This window comes from Xenopus laevis, chromosome 9_10L (assembly GCF_017654675.1).
Source record: "Xenopus laevis strain J_2021 chromosome 9_10L, Xenopus_laevis_v10.1, whole genome shotgun sequence".
Classification (NCBI taxonomy): Eukaryota; Metazoa; Chordata; class Amphibia; order Anura; family Pipidae; genus Xenopus; species Xenopus laevis.
The window spans coordinates 118,100,324-118,120,433 of record NC_054387.1 but is presented as its reverse complement, the minus strand read 5'-3'; the positions used below and the strand labels follow the sequence as shown (position 1 = coordinate 118,120,433).

At 40.6% G+C, this 20,110-nt stretch overlaps 1 protein-coding gene across 2 annotated transcripts; it reads right to left on the bottom strand.

The window, feature by feature from the left end:
• Nucleotides 1-133: 133 nt before the first annotated feature.
• On the bottom strand, nucleotides 134-20,104 carry mlst8.L (MTOR associated protein, LST8 homolog L homeolog). 2 transcript variants are annotated; one of them, NM_001089913.1, is given in 9 exon segments: nucleotides 134-1,362; nucleotides 3,429-3,592; nucleotides 3,877-4,001; nucleotides 4,279-4,431; nucleotides 9,106-9,181; nucleotides 10,460-10,622; nucleotides 11,761-11,812; nucleotides 15,723-15,872; nucleotides 19,980-20,037. In NM_001089913.1, coding segments are annotated over 8 exon segments (981 nt in total). In that variant the 5' UTR covers nucleotides 15,852-15,872; nucleotides 19,980-20,037; the 3' UTR covers nucleotides 134-1,243.
• Nucleotides 20,105-20,110: the final 6 nt, after the last annotated feature.

Sequence of the window (20,110 nt, the reverse complement as noted above, 5' to 3'; positions counted from 1 at the left end):
CCCTGCTTAAGGAAGTAAGAGGGTACGAGTAGCAATTTAGTAAAAAGACATGCATATATTTAATGCATGAGAGAAATGCATATTTATTGGTCAAAGTTACTAACTCGCTAATTAATGGAAACAATGTCCCCACTGTTTATTGTAGTTTTTATTTACATAGTTATTACACACATCTGAGATCTATAGATGACATTACACAACCTAGTGCTCCATAGACAGAGTAGGATTGCCACCTGGCCGGTATTTTACAGGCCTGGCCGGTAAAAATGATGGTTGATCCCAATGTTATTAATAGGGAAAAAAAGATAAATATATAGGAAGGCCGGTATTTCTTTTCCAGAAAAGGTGGCAACCCTAGGACAGAGACAAACCAATCCATTTAGGGCAATCACTCAGGCCAGTGCTTCCAGGTACAGATGAGCCAGTGCAGAAGCATAACAGCAGTGCAGCAGGCCCCCATCAAAAAAATCATCAGGGGGGCCTGACACGCACCTACCTGCACCTCCCATGTCCCCACCGCAAGTAAGTGATCGACCAGGGAGAGGGGAGGGGTGCAGAGGAAGCCGACCCATGCAGTAGGAGGCACCTGGGTCTGTTTCTTTAAGGGTAGAACTACATGGGAGACTTCAGTGCGTTTCCGGCGGATCCGACGCAATGCACCAAAACGCAGGTGTCAAATTGGGTGCGATGGAGAATAAGGTAAGCAATAGCAATGTCGGACAGTCTCGCAGCGTCTGCATCCGACAGTCGCGTTATATGAACGCTACAACACCGTCCAACACTGCTATTGCTTACCTTATTCTCCGTCACATCCAATTTGACACCTGCGTTTTGGCGCAGCGCGTCGGATCCACACTGAAGTCGTCCATGTAGTTCTACTCTTATAGTTACTCCAAAGAGCCAGTAATAGATGTATAATGCAAGCAATGAAGGCCAGCGGCTCATCTTTAATATTATTCTGCTCTGTCTATCCAAGGACAATGACACATATGTATTTTAATTGCTGGGGTCCTGTTTGTAAAACATGCTGCCTAAGGATACCAGTCTCTATGTTCCCTGGAAATACTCCCTTATTGACACTACAGTGTGCTGCAATATAGGCCATTTCCCATTCACCGGACGCCAGTGGTCGACAGGGAATTTAGTTTTGTGCTTACCAAAGGACCAAAGCAATCAAAATACATGTCAATCTGTACAGCAAAAACAACGTCAGTGTCCATCAATGCTTTACGGCAGACATAGGTTACCCCAGGACGCTGTCATTGAAAGCAAGACAGACCACTGCCTTCTGATGCCCGCTGTATTCCCGTTTGATCTCACCGGTCTCGACACACCACAGCCGCGCCAAGTTGTCTGAGGATGCTGGGAGATAAAAGAAGAGATGCATTAATAGTGCAGAAACATTTCAATGTGGATAACATCAGTGTAGCAACTTGCAGCATGCTACAAAAACAGGAATAGATCATTATATTGTGTACAAGTGGGGTGTATGGGTATATTAGCATATGTCACGCCAGCTGATTTGCCAGCATATTAAAGCCAACACTTCTCACAGGTAAAGTAGTGTAATGTAACAACAAGAGATGTAAGAAACTGGAATCACCAAAAATATAGCACGGCTGCAAGACTGTTCCATGCTGGGATGGACCTAAACTATGCATAAGGCAAATCCCATTGTACCAGGTATCAAAACCATGCTCTGCCACCCCTACCTTTTCCTGATCAATTTCCTGGTTTGATATTGGCCTTAGGCTATCTGTAAATGGCTAAAAATATGTTTTATCATATTACATGGCATAGTAGAACCAACCAGACGCTTGTATTTCTAGGAACGTTCCCCGCACTGCCTCAACTTGATAATAGAATGCATCCAATCCTCCACGGGTACACCGCTATCCCGATATATACTTCAAAATTTCCAAGAATGAGGAGAGCACTCGTAGATAGCAATTTATGCTGTGATGTGTTTATTCAGGCTATTACACGACATGTTTCGGATCCATGTTGATCCTTTATCAAGCACTTGATAAAGGATCAACATGGATCCGAAACATGTCGTGTAATAGCCTGAATAAACACATCACAGCATAAATTGCTATCTACGAGTGCTCTCCTCATTCTTGGAAATTTTGTAGAACTAACCAGACATGAGACAACACTAACTTGGCCACTCCAAACTGAGCCTACAGTTTACGGTCACATGTCTGGGGGTCAAAACAATGGCATACAGCAATAGAGCAGGTTTGAGAATTCTGACCAGTCAGCACAAGTCTCTAAGACAAGATTACTACATGGAACACAAAACCTTTTATATTTTAGGTTGGGTATTCCTTTAAAGGAAAACTATACCCCCAAAATGAATATTTAAGCAACAGATATCTTATATCATATTAAGTGGCTTATTAAAAAAATCTTACCAAACTGGATTATAGATTTAAGTAAATATTGCCCTTTTACAGCTCTTGCCTTGAACCACCATTTTGAGATGGTCTGTGTGCTGCCTCAGAGATCACCTGACCAGAGATACTGCAGCTCTAACTGTAACAGGAAGAAGTATGGAAGCAAAAGAAGACAACTCTGTCTGTTAATTGGCTCATGTGAACTTACATGTATGGTTTGTTTAGTTTGTTTGCGTGCACAGCGAATTGTATGATCCCAGGGGACGGCCCTTATTTTTTAAAACAGTAATTTTCTATTTATAAATTAGCCGATGGCACATACTAGTAGAAAAGTATATTATTTGAAAATGGTTTGTTTACATGAAGCAGTGTTTTACATATGAGCTGTTTTATGTATTATCTTTATATAGAGACTGACATTGTTTGGGGGGTATAGTTTTCCTTTAAAGGAGAAGTAAAGCTTAACTAAAGAAGTAGGCTAGAAATGTTGTACATTATGTTTTCGACTTCTGTACCAGCCCAAGGCAACCACAGTCCTTTAGCAGTAAAGATCTGTGTCTCCAAAGATGCCCCAGTAGCTCTCCATCTTCTTTTCTGCTGATTCACTGCACATGCTCTGTGCTGCTGTCACTTACTGAACTTAGGGACCCACTCACAATATACAGTACACATAGAATAGAAATGTCACAATATAAGGCTGATTAGTAATAAATACAGATAATTACTACATGGCAGCTTATATTACAGGGGAAGCTCATTTTCTGCTGGATAATTAGTGACCACCCCTAAGCTTAGCTTCTCAACAGCTGCTCAGAGCCCACTGAGCATGTGAGTGTCACAGACACTTTCCAAGATGGAGACCCCCTGTGACAAGTTTGAAGTCCTAGATCATTGCTGCTATTGACAAGCTGAAACTCATTCCAGGTGCAAGTTCAGTATATAAAAAATGGCATTTTTGGCCATACTAATTTTAAGAGATTAGTTTTCCTTTAACCAAAGGTGAAGAAAGGACAATATTGATATATTTACCAGTGACAATGTACTGGGAGTCTCCTGAAAAGGCGCAGTCCCACATCCAGCCTCGTGAAGTTTCCCCTGGGTTATTGCTCTTAATGCTAAGTTCGGTCATGAGAGAGAAGTTAGAGGTCCTCCAGATTTTACAGGTTTGGTCCGCAGAACAAGTGGCCAGTAGTCTGTAAAGCAACATTGTAACAAAGATTAGTATTCAGATTCACATACACCTTGTAGCAGTGCTCACACCAGTATCCACATTGTAAAAAGATAACGGCGAGCGCGTGTTTCCCACGTTTCAATTTGCATTACTGCGGGCAATGCATCTCTCGGAAATAAACCATACACATCACTACATTTGCTGAAATTGTAGAAGCTTCTTTTTTTTTTTAAAGCCGACTTATGTTTTTATTGCGTTATCTAATTATGTTGAAACACATGAAACCTGATGAACGAATGCACTCACGTGGAATCCGGGCTGAATTTACATTTCAGGGCGCAGCGTTTGTGAGCAGGAATTTTGGTTTTGGGGATGAGTTGTGTCAGGTCTTCTCCCAGACCCCCCGTCAAGTTCCACACAAAGCAGTTTCCCTGAAAGCAGAGGCGAGTTTAGAATTGCGCGACTTTGGTTCATGTTCTGTGCAACTATAACTTCCAACAACGGCTTCGATCAGGCAACCCCAACAATCAACACTAATCTAGAGTGAAGAGAAAATCTAAAACTTGCATTAGGTAATATATTTATATATAGTGTTAGGGTATATAGGTAACCTAGCACCAATAGGCAAATATGTATTGGTTTAACCCTCCAGGCTTCTCCTTAACTCCCTCCTATCCCACAACCACCCACAGACCCACCCAGACTTACAGAGCTATTGACAGCTGCCATGTAGCTGGCATCGGGATCGATGTGCACCGAATTGATAGATACGTCAGTCTCAGGAATAAGCTGCTCATTTTGGTCGGTCTTTAGGTCCCAGATGTGAATGGCTCCACTCTGATCACCAACAATCAGCTCTGCCTGTGGATATATTTAAATGCCAGTGATCTAGTGGTCTTGCTCATAAAGTCCTATTTTCCATGACAGGATACAGTAAGATCCTCAAACCAATTTTTCCCATACACGACAATAGCTTCCAGCAAGGCTTTTCCCTCCAAGTCCCATCCAGACGTCCAATCCAATTATAAGCTTTTTGTTAGGTAGGACAAAGCCACAGCAGATATACCAGCAAAGCTTGTTTATTAACACAACAGGTGTCACTTGATAAAGGGTTCTATACCCGAAACATGTCATGTTAAATGGGTTGTTCACCTTCCAAATACTTGTTTTTAGATTATTCCCCAGAAATAAAGACTTTTTTTTCAATTACTTTTCATTATTTATTTTTTACTGCTTTTTCCAAAATCTAAGTTTAAAGTTGAATGTTCCTGTCTCTGATGTTTGAGTCTGGCAGCTCAGTAATTCAGGTGCAGACTCTAAACGACTACAATTTTACATTTAGTTGATACATTTTTCAACAGTATCTGTGGAGTATTAGCAACTTTTGTATCAATTCTAACAGCTGCCTGTAATGAAACTCAGGTTTCTGCAAAGATAAGAAATATATCCACTAAATGGATCAATTTAGAACAGTTTACAGGGTCGGCGACCCCCCTCCCAGAGCTGCTTTAGAAAGTGAAAAAATGACACTTTACACATCAATATTAGAAAAACAGTCAAACATAGAAAATAGAAAGTAATTGGAAAAAGTCGTTATTTCTGGTGATCTATCTGAAAACAGCTAGTTGTTTGAAGGTGAACAACCCCTTTAATAAAAGCACTTTGCAGGTATATCTGCTGTGGCTTTTACCTACCTAACGAAAAGGTTATACATTTTTCAGGGGACCAGTAAAAAATTATGTAAAATCTGGGAAATTGTAAAACCAGGGGAATGTGTTAAAGTAACTTTTTCTTCAAGCACTGAAAGGATATAAACACAGGAGTCTGTTTTACTATGAGATACAATATTTAGTGTGTTAATAACGAGGGTTAAACATTGCAGAGTTAATGTTACACTATGGGGGGCAAGTGCAAGACTCTCTGTCAGTCACATACACAACCTTATGTATCAATAAGTGATTGGTGCAGGACTGTATAAGGGGCAGACTGATTGGAATTGACATTTACAGGCAGGACCATGGCAACATATACATCTAATTAGTATTTGTATTTTAAACCTCTATTTTACAAATAACATTCATAGAGGAAAATAAGCAGTTTTTTGGGTACATCAGGACAAATTTTTGATGTAAAATCTGGGAAAACATTACTTAAAATCAGGGAAATGCACCCATTAAAATGCAATATAAATTGATAAAATAAAAAATGTAAAATGCGGGGAAACTTAAAATCAGGGTACTTAAAATCATGGTTTCACTGCAATAGAATGCAGTAAGATATGGATCAGTTTGCCTCACATACTCCCATAAGTACTAAGCTAAAACTATCATATGTAATAAGAAGTACATGTGTTTTGATTCTAGTTAAATCAGATGTATCCAACTGGACACCCCTAGGGTCCAAAAATAAAATGTTTGTGGCCCGCAGAATGTCTAAGCATGTAGAATATTTTTGTTTTGGAATAGTCTGGTCCCCAAAGAGTGAAATAGTTTATAATTGAAGAGGTAAAGAAGGAGGAACAGGCAGTCTAGCTGCTTAGTGTATTTTAGTGTGCCAATAAAAAACACTAAGCAGCTAGACTCAGTATCGGACTGGCCCACCGGGATACCAGGAAAACTCCCTGTGGGCCCAGGTATCAGTGGGCCCTTCGGCTCACCCAATTATTTGCCTTGTATGTCTATACCACAGCCATTCTCCAATTTCTAAGAGAGAAGAGAGGACATTGAGGGAAGATTGGATGATAATATGTAAGATGAAGTGATTAAAATAATAAAGAAAGAAGAAAAGTGAACTCAAAGGTTTCCTGGTGGGCCCCAGGCAGACACTGGCTAGACTGCCTGTTCCTGCTTCTTTACCTCTCCAGTTATCAGTATATTAGCCTGTATCGTGAGTAGGGTTGCCGCCTTTTCTAGAAAAAAAATACCGGCCTTCCTATATATTTATCTTTTTTCCCCATTAATAACATTGGGATCAACCATCGTTTTTACCTTACAGGCCGGCAAAATACAGGTGGCAACCGTAGTGGGGTGCATTTAAAGGAGTTCAGGACAATATTTTCTCCTGTGTTAGAACCTTACATATTCCAGTTAATAACTGACCACTGCATAGAAAATCCTGTACAGATGTGATCTAGATATGTCTTCCCTCTTGCTCCAACTGTCCTGAGATAGATAGTATCTACTTTACAAGCAGACTCTTTGCCAGTATATTGTTCAAGTGTATTGATCTCTACCAGCATGGAACGCACTACTATTTTATACAATGAACAATCATTTTAATAGCAGTATCTACGTGTGGTAACTTTGCAACCAGTTATATTAATAACTGGTTAATATTAATGTCACACTATAGGAGTGACAAAGTAATAAACTCATCTAAACAGTCAGAGAATCCCAAGGGACAGCAAAGAGATATTTCTGGGTATTACACTCCTGCGTGTATTTACTTCTGGGAAAAGACTTTAACATGCAATCGCTTCCTTGGGGAACAAAAGGATCTTTGTGCCTGGCGAGATCCTAGAATAACAAGGCATATTGTGAATGCCGGCGTCTGTGCTTTGTAAATACCAGCGGCACACTCACACCTGACCTGTAAAGAGGGAACAGTGAGCTCTGAAGTCTCATATGAACAGGAGAGGACCTGTATGGAAAACCTGTAAGAGATCAGAGCTAATGGGACAAGATGCCCCATTGACAACAGAACACGAGCTATGTTGTCCCTTGTGTTATAAAGTTACATAGCAAGTTAGACATATATCCATCAACTTCTACACTTCCAGAAGGCTCTATAAGTTGATCCAATGGAAGGCAAACTCCCCATGTTTGTTTTATGACCTTTCAGTAATGAAACCGATTTCTCCAGTACATGCTCACACAAAGCCTGTTTTAACAACAGCAGGAAATCGTGCCTATAGGTTTCTCCTATCTGCTCCCAATTTATTCATACTTGGTATACAAAAGGGATAATCTGTCCTAAAATGCCCAGTTTATAAAGCATTACTGGGTTTTCTTTGACAAATACTAAACATAACAGCACTTAAAAGGAGAGCTAAACCCTAAAAATGAATTTGGCTACAAATGCACCAGTCTAAAGTTTCAGTTTGTCAATAGCAGCAATGATCCAGGACTTCAAACTTGTCACAGGGGGTCACCATCTTGGAAAGTGTCTGTGACACTCACATGCTCAGTGGGCTCTGAGCAGCTGTTGAGAAGCTAAGCTTAGGGCTCGTCACTAATTATCCAGCAGAAAATGAGCTTCCCCTGTAATATAAGCTGATGCTACAGGGCTGATTACTAAATTCTGATGCTAATTGCACTGGTTTCTGTGCTGCCATGTAGTAACTATATGTATTAATTACTAATCAGCCTTATATTGTGACAGTTCTATTCTAAGTGTACTGTATATTGTGAGGTGGTCCCTAAGCTCAGTAAGTGACAGCAGCACAGAGCATGTGCAGTGAATCAGCAGAAAAGAAGATGGGGAGCTACTGGGGCATCTTTGGAGACACAGATATTTACTGCTAAAGGGCTGTGGTTGCCTTGGGCTGGTACAGAAACACAAAACATATTGTACAACAATTCTAGCTACTTCTTTAGTTAGGCTTTAGTTCTCCTTTAAAGGAGAGCAAAACCATAAATTAAGTATAGGGCCCCCCTTTCCCAATGCACCAAGGAGACCCCAAAGAACAGCTCTGTTCCCCAATATCTGTACAGAAAGAGGATTACAGTAAAGCCATATATCAAAGTATTATACTGAAGTCCAGACTTGAAGCGAGGAAAGGGGTGGGGGTTGCAAATAAGGGGCATAATGCTCTCTTTTTTTTGCACTTTGCACACTTTCTTCCTTTCATGTAGAATTGTCACAGGTCTCTGCGGTAACCCCCTCGAAAACAATGCTTCCTGGTTTGGGTTGCACTGGATATGTGAGCATTGGGAGTGGGAGGGAGTTTAAGGACAGATGCCACATTTTGACACTGTTTTTACTGCCTCTCCTATGGAAGCCTGACTCCAGCACAAGGTAAACAGCATAGCCATTTCCCCAGGCAGAATAGTAAATGGTCTCTTTGCTTCCAGTGAGCATACTCCCAGTTGGCACTTTAGGAACAGGCAGTCAAAATGCCACATATGGTGACTGCCAACCATATTGTGCTGTTTACAGTACAGGTATGGAGAAGCAGGGTCATTCTAGGGGGCTCCTCTGTGCAACTGAGTAGAAAAAAGGAGGAGGATTTGCCTGCCCTTATGATTAATGTACGGGTTTAGTTCACTTTGAATAGGTTTGTTTCATGAGAGTGCTGTGAATGTGCTAAATCAGTCTTTGTAGTCTCATTTAGAGTTTTCCAAGTAGGGTACAAGTCCGGACTGAGAATTAAAATAGGCCCTGGCATTTCAGTTACACAGAGGCCCAATCAGCCCACTAAATACTGACTTTCTATGGCACCTTATAGAAGCCCCTCTGGCATTTGTCAGAACCCACAGATTGCCAGTCGGGGCCTGGTAGGGTATGAATGCTTATGACATTGAAGGCTAGGGGTACCTGGTTGGGGTGGAGGAAAACACAGTTGATTGGAGCATTGACTTGGAAGATTCTCTGACACTGAAGGTTCCTGGACCTGAAGAAAGAAGGATTGTTTGGCTCAAATAAAAGTTATTGTCATCAAACTGCAGTGATGTGATGATATTCTATACATTTTATTGTAACCCAGTGCTACACAAGGAATGGGAATTCATCTCCACGCATGAATAAAGTACAAGCTGCACACCTGCTTTACATAAATGCAACAACTTGAAAACAGACTGCACTTATATTTACATATGATTTATACGACCCCGCCATGTCAATATAGTAGCAATTGTACCATTGGTACTGCAGGACATAGACTCTTGTTTCTTTGTGCCAGTTTCTTTGCAAAAAGGCAGCACATAACTATATACAGGTAGGGGACCTCCTACTGAAAACATAATTTAAAGGGATTCTGTCATCATTTTTATGGTGTAGTTTATTCTAAATTACACCGTTTACACTGCAAATAATTCACTCTACAATATCAAATTTCATTCCTGAACCAGCAAGTGTACTTTTTTTAGTTGCAATATTGGTGTGTAGGTGCATCTCAGGTCATTTAGCCTGGTCATGTGCTTTCAGCACTTTAGGATGGAACTGCTTTCTGGCAGGCTGTTGTTTCTCCTACTCAATGTAACTGAATGTGTTGCAGTGGGACCTGGATTTTACTACTGAGTGCTGTTCTTAGATCTACCAGGGAGCTGTTATCTTGTGTTAGGGAGCTGCTATCTGGTTATATTCCCATTGTTCTGTTGATAGGCTGCTGGGGGGGGGGAGGGGGTGATATCACTCCAACTTGCAATACAGCAGTAAAGAGTGACTGAAGTTTATCAGAGCACAAGTCAAATGACTGGGGGCACCTGGGAAACTGACAATATGTCTAGCCCGATGTCAGATTTCAAAATTAAATATAAAAAAAATCTGTTTGCTCTATTGAGAAACGGATATCAATGCAGAATTCTGCTGAAGGAGCACTATTAACTGATGCGTTTTGAAAAAAAAAAAAACACGGTTTCCCATGACAGTATCCCTTCAAACAGTAAACCAAATAGGTTTGTTTTGCATCCAATAAGGATTCATTATTCATTTGGTTTAAGTACAAGTTACTGTTATTACTACAGAGAAAAAAGAAAAAATGTGAACTGTTTGCGTAATTATTTGATTAGCTTGGTTCATATTCAGAGACATGCAAATATCAAACTGTTCAAGTGCGGAGATGGTAAATACCAGCTGGATACTGTGTCACTCTGCTGTTCTGTTCTCTTGTGTCTTGGAAGCCAGCGAACCCTAGAGAAACAAGGAAAGATCAAAATCCTGGAGGCGTTACCTTAGGTCCCATATCCTGGCCATGCAGTCTTCGCCTCCAGTGTACATCCATCGCCCGTCCTCATGGAACCCCACTGATGTGATATTCTTGCTCACACCGTCATAATTGATGACCGGATTAGGGTTGTTGGAGTTGAGATCATACATGCGGATGTGCTGGTAACCTAAATGGCATTGCAAAGGAAACATATGTCGTTTAAATTAGCAGTCTTTTTAAAAGAAATTCTATGGTTGTGCTCCCATAAAAATAAATACAAACATGTAAACTATCAAAGTCCCTATGTAGAACTCTTTGTGCTCATATTATAGTTAATAAAGTTTATAAAACGCATAAGAATAAAAACTCAGGGTAATGACACACGGGCAGATTCGGGGAGATTAGTCGCCCCAGAAACAAATTGCCTCTCTTCGGGGCGACAATCTCCCCAAACTTCCTTCCTGCCGGCTATAATGAAAAATAACCAGCGGGGTGGCACTCGCGTTGCTTCGTTTTCTGAATTTCCGCGAAATCTCCCCGAATCTGCCCGTGTGCCCTTACCCTTAAGGTTCAGGTCCAGCTTATATTACAGACAAACCTAATTTTCTGCTTGATAATTTGTGACGACCCCTAAGCTTAGCTTCTCAACAGCTGCTCAGAGGCCACTGAGCATGTGAGTGTCACAGACACTTTCCAAGATGGTGACCCCCTGTGACAAGTTTGAAGTCCTGGATCATTGCTGCTATTGACAAGCTGAAACTTTCGGCTGGTGCAATAAGTTCATTATATAAAATATGGCGATTTTAGTCATTAATTTTCAGGGTTTAGTTCTCCTTTAAATGCCAGGGTCTATTTTGAATCCCAGTCTGGACCTGTTATGGTTTCTATTATTCTATACTATTCTATTTCTCTACATCGTGTGTCTATATAGCTATGCATAAATACTCAAGGGCTCATTTACCAAAGCAACTCTATGTGCAATGTGCAAAATTTGGATGCAAATCGCCATGTTTCTTTACCTAGAATTCCAAATTCACTGAAGGCCCCACGCTAAATAGCAACTGCAATTTGAACCACAGATTTTTCTTACTACATTTGTGTGTGAATTGCACCGCTTCTGGTAAATGACGTCAATAACGGCATTAGCATCTTATTCACTAGCCTCACATGGTGGGACATCACCAAATGGGTGGATCTATGCACTATTTGGCCACCCATGCACCATGTGGTTCTTAAAATTTTATAAGGGAAACATACAAACCTTGTGTCTCATGACCCGATTCTCTTTTGCGTAAGAACAAGCCCCACAATACCCAGTAACTCACCTGCTGCCGCAATCATACTTCGGTCTGGGGTCACCTCAAGGGAGTTTACTTGCTAAAACTTCCCGTTAAGGTAGAAATAATCCCATATATGGTTATTTTGTTATTTACCCTACAGCAATGCTACTTCAGTCTATCTGTCTATGGTACTGTCAGCTCCACTGGGGCAGAGACTCATATGAATGACGTATAGTCCCTGTAAAGCTCAGCAGACTATGTCAGCGCTATACAGATAAAGGTTAATAATTTACAATAAAGAAAGTGGATTTGGGAGCACCCTCCATCAAATGGAGAAACAAAAGATGGTGTGCAAGGTCCAATATATTAATTCTTATTCACTCTCTCATCATATCGCGTCTAAACTACTGTAACTCTCTTTAAATTGGCCTTCCTCTCCAGAGACTGTCACTTCTCCAGTCCATAATGAACACTGCTGCGAGGCTCATACACCTCAGCAACCGCTCCTCCACTGCCTCGCCATTCTGTCAATCCCTGCACTGGCTTCCGTTACCTTTCAGAATCAAATTCAAATTAATGACACTGACTTTCAAAGCACTTCATAACTCCGCCCCACCCTATCTCTGAACTCATAACTATTATACTCATCCAACCGCTTACTACGCTCCTCTACTGACCTGCTACTCAACTCTTCTCTCATTACCTCCTCACATGCTCGTATTCAATACTTTGCAAGGGCTGCTCCCCTCCTCTGGAACTCTCTCCCACGGTCTGTCCGACTTTCTCCCAACCTTTCTGCTTTCAAGAAATCTCTTAAAACGCACTTCTTTCGAGAAGCCTACCCTCACTCTGCTTAACTACCAAAAGCAACACCACATACAGTACCACATTTCTCACCGACTTAATTCGATCTTGCCCACTCCCTCACCTTGTGTATTACTCCCTTCCCTTTAGAGTGTATGCCTATGCATAGGGCCTTCCTCACCTTTTTGTACCTGTATTGATTGTGATGTATGTAACTCCATATGTTCTATGTATATAATTCATGTGGTTTAGTTGTATAATCACATTTACTTTACAGTGCTATGCAATATGTTGGCGCTATATAAATACATGTTAATAATAATATATAGGGATAAAAAAGAAGAAAAGAAAGAGTGACCCATTTAGCTGCACCTACCCATCTGTTAATTGCAAAAACTCATATGTAACAATTAAAACTCAACTTTTAATTGGTTCTTAAAATGAAGGTAAAAAACAGAGGGTCGGAATGACTATAATGACCCCTTCTATTCGCATAAGTTACCTATTCCTTAACCCACACGCCATCCCCTCCCAGAGGTAACAAGCTGGTAGTGTGAATAATCAGCTGTGAGAGCGGGTAACTTGCCTACCTAACTTTAGTGCTTTCCTACAGGCTGAAGCACCTTCCGGCAGCTAGTACATAGCTGTAGATTAGTCAAATAGGTCTACCCCTTCATATCGCATAGGTCACCAACCCTTAACCCACACGCCATCCCCTCCTGGAGGTAACAAGCTACAGTCTGAAGCACCTTCCGGTAGCTAGTAGAAGTCAATTAAGTCTACCCCTTCTTTCCACATCAAAACCAACCCCTTCACCAACATAGGATCCACTCCTAGTTCTGTGGTAATCTTAGTGCCCCTTATTAGTAGAGTTCCATCTCCCTGCCTAGCCGTTATTAAAAATGGACCTGACGCGTTTTGCCCGCTTGCATTCGGGTTTTGTTAAAGGCACGGAGATGCAGGAATTTAGCGTCTATTAATAAGCTGTATGTCAAATATTCAAACAAGCAAATCGTTAAGTGGATTGTGTTGTATCCTATGTCAACTTCATATGGCAATATAGAAGCCGGCTCATTATGCAGGATGGATTACCCTAGGAATGATTGATCCGATTATAGCTGTAAAGCATCATTGGATCGTATGCTCAGCTTATGATGTGTAACTTAAGGATATTCACACCATTGGTATAAGGGCAAACTGCTCTGCTTATGGAACTATAATAATAATGAAAACAACGTAATAAGGACACTATGCCCGGTCACATTTGAAGGACAAGTAATTTTTCGGATCTATAATGTGTGAACACGTAATACTTTTAAAATGTGTGAGTTTGTTTTTATACATATAATTTGTATTAGACGGTACAACATTAAGTTCGTTATGGCAGCTAATATGAAGTTAATAGTTATGTGTAAAAATCATTAGAAGCATACGATTTTAAGTGGTTCATAGCAGAAAAGAGCCGATAGGTAAGGAATAGAGATCATAATTATGATAAGGAAACATTTCACAAAAAATAGAAATATAATAATCAGTGGGAAACAGCAATTGTGCAGTTTGATACTGTTGTCCATAATCTAATACAAAATATCTCCCAATATCCAATTACTACACATTGAAAGTGTTGCAAGCAATTGCCGTTAGATAGAAAGTTGTATTCAAATGAACACATTCATAGTGATTAGGCATGCACCAAATCCAGGATTCAGCCTTTTTCAGCAGGATTCGGGCGAATCCTCCTGCCCGGCAAACCAAATCCTAATTTGCATATGCAAATTAGGGACGGGAAGGGAAATCGCATGACTTTTTGTCACAAAACAAGGAAGTAAAAAATGTTTCCCCCTTCCCACCCCTAATTTGCATATGCAAATTAGGATTCTGACTCAGTTCGGTATTAGGCCGAATCTTTCGCAAAGGATTTGGGGGTTCAGTCGAATCCAAAATAGTGGATTTGGTGCATCATCAAGGTGATCCTTTCATTCAGACCCATAGGGCTCAGTGCATTCATCATGAAAATCCATTCGCTTTCCTTGGACAGGAGAGCTGTTTCGATATCCCATATTGATAGCCCATAGCTCTGAGACCATTACTGGTATGGTTATGATGATTGAAAAAGTGGTGACTAACAGGTGGTAGTTTTCCTTTAGCTTTAATCCTATCTGGTGCATTATCAATGCTAGTGTTTTGTTCCAAAAGGCATCTCTTAAATGCCTGGTTGGTTTTCCCAATATAGATCTTCTCACAGGCGCAAGGAAGCATGTACACATTCAATTAGTGCATATATTTACACACTTTGCATTGGCCACATGCATAAGTGCCCATTGGTATTGGTTTACTCATAGGCTTGGTGAACTGACTTTTCACCAATTGATCCCTTAAATCGGGTGCTACAACAGGTAAGAGGTCTCGGGCCAAGTGTTGTGGCTAAAACTAGATCAGTTTGCAAAATATGCCAATGTCGTCTCAGGATTGACTCAATGGTTGGCTACTGTTTACAATATGGACCTAAAAAAACCCCCACCAAGACAAATTAAACTTTAAAATCGCAAAGTCTTTATTAAGAAATAACTTTCCTCTTCAGAAAGCAATTGGGTGATCCATCGTGCGGTGCTCAATTTCTCCTCCCTGCCTTCCTTATAGGAGATAGCCAGGGAGGAGAAATCAAGCGCCACACAATGGATTGTCAACCTGTCGCCTTTTTCTGAGGAGAAGCAGTAGCGAAGTGTCTAAGTTACGTATTTCTTAATAATGGCTGTGCAATTTTAACGTTTAATTTGTCTTGGTGGTGTTTTTATTCTATGTATACTAACGAATTTTTGAAAACATTTTTTTGATGTCACTGGCCCTTTAATTCTCTCTACCTCAATTTGAGGTCAGTATACCATAATCTGATTACAGATGGCTTGCAAACAGGTTTGATTACAAAGAGTAAATCTAAAGCATTATAAAACAACATTTCAGTCACTCCAACTTTCTGCATGCTGCCGAAGGTACATAAAAACCTATGAGTTTTCGGAATTAACAGATGGGTAGGTGCAGCTAAACGGGTCAGTCTTTTTCTTTTCTTTTTTTTTTCTCCCTATATATAATCATCTCTATCTATCTAGACCAGACAAAGTTTTGGTTCTGAATCTTTCCATTAAACCAACGGCCAAATCTTCACTGCATGCTTGGCATGATGGCTAGCGACTACAGAAGGATACCGAGTCTTGGTGCTGCACGGTGCGTGTGCAGATGCCGCTGTGTGCTTGCCAGAAGCGTACTGTGTGGTCATATCCCGCTGTAGCCAAAATCACAGGGTCACTGCCCACAGTACCCTGGGTTGAGTTCATCATGCTGCTACAAACACAAACCTGAAAACACATTTTAACAATGTTAAGAAATGAAACCACAAAAGGATAACAATGGTTTCAGGCAGGTTTGCTTCATTTGTGTGTGTGTTAGCATTGTTTTAAATCATTTACTTGAATTCAAATAATTGAGGAAATCTAATAAAGGTTGGCACTGCGAAATGCTTACATTTCCTCCCTTTATGCCTTTTCCCTCTCTATTAAAGAGACACTAACACCAGAAATTAAACCTTTTTTTTTTTTAAAATTTGAAATTTTTATTGATTTTCTTCAATACAGTATAGGCTGCAGAACGTAGTGCAACAAAAAGACATCGGCTTAAGTAACGGCAAGGAAAGTATCTACACAGCAGATCAAAAAATGTAGTTTCCACACATGAACTATTATCATGAAAGAGCTAAAGTGACTGTATTGTCAATTAAAAAGGGAGATAGGGGGAAAAGAAAGTAAAGAAAAAGAATAAGGGGATAAGAAAAAAGAAAGATGGGGGAAAAGTGCCAGGAATAGCAATGCGTTCAACCATATATGTACATCTAAGTGAAGGCATCGTGTCCTACACCGTCTATGTGCAGTGCCTCACATTGCAATAGTTGTCCCCACCTGAAGCATTTCCAAGTTAAACCTTCTTTTAACATCTATCACAACATTGTCTTTGAATGCAATTTATAATTCTGTATAAAAATATTTGCCCGATGCTTTTAAACTCCCTATCTGATCCTCCATGTTCTTCTATGAGAGGGTTGCCATATTTGTGCAGCAGTAGTCCCTTAGCATTAGAAGTTCTAACTGGCAGGTTGAGAAGGGACAGTCAGGTTTAGGGACTTGATGTAGCAATTACTTATAAAAGCAGACCAAAAAACATTCAACATGACCTATAGGTAACTTTTAATCTATACTGATATTTTGAAGATTATTTTTTAGTGTCATTGTCATTTTAACAACCACAAATTACAACTTCCTTTTCCTGCCAACTTCTCACTAATACTCTCCACTCCTTTGCCCTGAACAAATGCTAGTTATATCCCCAGCCATACTTGCCTCTGGTCCCTCACTTACATAAACAGACCACTATGCTTCCATTAGGCATTCCCCATGTAGCTTTTATTTATGCAAGGCTTTTTGTCTTTCTTTTGATAAATGGGATCTGTTTAAAGCCTGAATTTGAAGGGCATTATACATATTTTTTAAAGGAGACATTTTGTGTAAAAAAAACCCTAATCCCTCCCTTCTGTTCCACTTCCTGCTCCCTGAATTACAAGGCTGTGCAGGGAAGCCGGCAGCATTCAGCTCAATGCACTGTAGGACAGGAACCTATCAGCAGCTAGCAGGACCTGATAGGGAACTGAAGCCTGTCTTTGTTTGTGTGACTGCAGAGCTGTGATTGGCTGTCCCCCCCCACTTTGGTTCTTGCAGGGACCATAAGAACACGCCCACCCCTCATTTGAAACAGGGACCAGTGAACATCTATAGGGAGCTCCAATAAAGGGGCTATTTTTAAAGATAATATTCATTTTAGTACCATATAAAAGTAACACCATAGATTACTCATAATTGCCTACAAAATTAGGGTTTTTTTCATTTATCCTATGTCTCCTTTAATCTCTACTACTAAATTCTCCTTCCTTGCAGCGCTGGGGTCCAAGGTTTGACTCCAGCAAGGGTAATATCTGCAAGGAATTTCTATGGTCTATGCTTTTCTTTGGAGGTTTCCTACCGCACTCCAAAAATGTACAGGCAGGTTAAGTGGGTCCTGATAAAAACCCTTGTTTTTATGAATGAGATAGGGACTTTAGACTGTAAGCTCCACTGGGGCTGGGACTGATGTATATAATGCATAAACTTTGTAAATTGCTGCAGATTACGTCAACAATATATACATGCAGACAATGCCACAGTTTCCTGCTGCTTGCAACCTGCCAGGGCAGATTTTTTTCTTAATCGTGGCAACTCGATATAGCAGCTGAGCAAACATTTATTTTCAGTGGATATGGACATATTGATACTTTGGATATGTGTCCCTTACTTCAGTGTTTCAAACATTAAGGCTAATGCCAGACAAGGCTGAATATCAGCCCTAGGCTGTGCTATTAAGCCTCCTGCTCTGTACCTGGACAAACACAATGGATCTGGGTGCAGACACACATAGTGGAATCTGGTGATGAAACTCAAATATTTGCATTCTCGCGGGCTGACACAATAGATCCAGGTGCAAGACACAAGGAGGATTTTGTTGTTGAGACTCAAGAGCTTGCATTCTCCTGCCAAACTGTAGCACTTGGGCTTGATGGATTCATATGCAGGCAGGACAGGAGGATACTGCCAGTGTAGGGGCTGATTTCCGGCCTGTGTATTTCAGCAGGCTGATTTAGTATCATCTTAAAACATTAGTAACTAACATAAATGAGCCTGTGTTACTTCAACAAAAGCAGGTTTATATAATCCACATGCTCTTTAAACAAACTACATAGCACGCCCTGCATTTAATTCTGATTACCTGGTTTTGATACATTGCACATTCTAACTGAGCTGTCCCTGAAAGCATTTATATCTGTTATAAGTAAGCAGAGACGTTTTCACCAGAGTGTGAGGATGGTCTACTTTTCATTGTTGAAATGCAGCACGTGCACCAGTAAAGCTCAGCAACAATGGCATAACTAGAGTGTGGCGGTCCCCCCTGCAAAAAAAACTTCCATGCTCCTGCCCACTTCCGGTCCCGCCTCCACTCCGCCTACTTTCTCCCATCTTTAATACTCCTTCCTCGTCGCAGGTAAGAGAGCAGCTGGGGAGGAGGGTTTTTTTTTTTTAATAAGCTATAGAGGAAACAGACTCCACAGTCTTGGGCCCCCTATTCCCCGGGCCTCCCTGCGACATTTGCTTCCTGTTACTTGGCCTTCGTTGCTTGCACCCAGGTTGTGTATTTATCTTGAGATGTGCAAGAAGACCAGCAACACTGGGAAAATTGGTGAAACAAGTAAAACATTGTATTATTATGGAAGTATATGCACTTAATACAATTTTTTACTTTTTTCATCAAAATTCCCAATGTTGCTGGTCTTCTTGAATGCTATATATATTAGGGATGCACCGAATCCAGGATTCGGTTCGGCCTTTTTCAGCAGGATTCGGCTGAATCCTTCTGCCCAGCAGAACCAAATCCGAATCCTAATTTGCATATGTAAATTAGGGCGGGGAGGGAAATTGCGTGACTTTTTGTCAGAAAACAAGGAAGTAAAAAATGTTTTCCCCTTCCCACTCCTAATTTGCATATGCAAATTAGGGTTCAGATTCGGTTCGGCCAAATCTTTTGTGAAGGATTCGGGGGTTTGGCCAAATCCAAAAAAGTGGATTCGGTGCATCCCTTATATATATATATTTTTTGATTGGGAATTTTTTTTTATATATCTATATCTATATATATTTCAAAGAATGGGCGGCACTCCGCTTCTGAACATTACCCAGTTGCACGGTTAAGATTAGGTATAGTTTCAGAAAGAACCAGCAACACAGGGTTATTTATAATGGTGAAAATAATATATTTGGTAAGGCATGCATAGCCAATGTGACGTTTCTCAAGAAAGGTCCCAGCATGGACTGAAACGTCACAAATGCTCTGTAAGGCTACAAATGTATTGTTACTTTTTATTACTCATCTTTCTATTCAGGCCTCTCCTACTCAAATCAGTGCATGGTAGCTAGGGGTAATTTGGACCCTAGCAACCAGACTGCTGAAATTGCAAACTGGAGAGCTGCTGAATAAAAAGCTAAACAATCCAAACAAAACACTTATAATAAAAACTAACTGCAGAATATCACTCTCTACCTCATACAAAGTTAATTGAAAGGTGAACAACCCTTTAAACGCCTCCCTAAATAGCTCTGAAGAACCAGGAAGCTGGGAAAGAAAAGTACTTACCTAAACCCCCTTTGCCCTGTTTACAGCAAAAATAACCAACCACCAAGGCTTTCCCTAAACTAAAACAATAGACAACAGCTATAGTTAGCACAAGTCATATTCAGGGAGCTCAAGTTGAACAATAGAGTATATAGCCCTGTATACAAAAATACAATGACTGTACAACATCAACACAGCCACCAATGTCTCATCTTTACCTTCTTGCTTCCCTTAAATGAGCTCTCCTCTCTCCTTTTATTTCCTCCGTCCACTTTCTTAGACGTCACTGGCGCACCACAATGATGATGCCTGCGGAGACGCGTTCGTGGAGCTTCCGCCAATAGGAAGC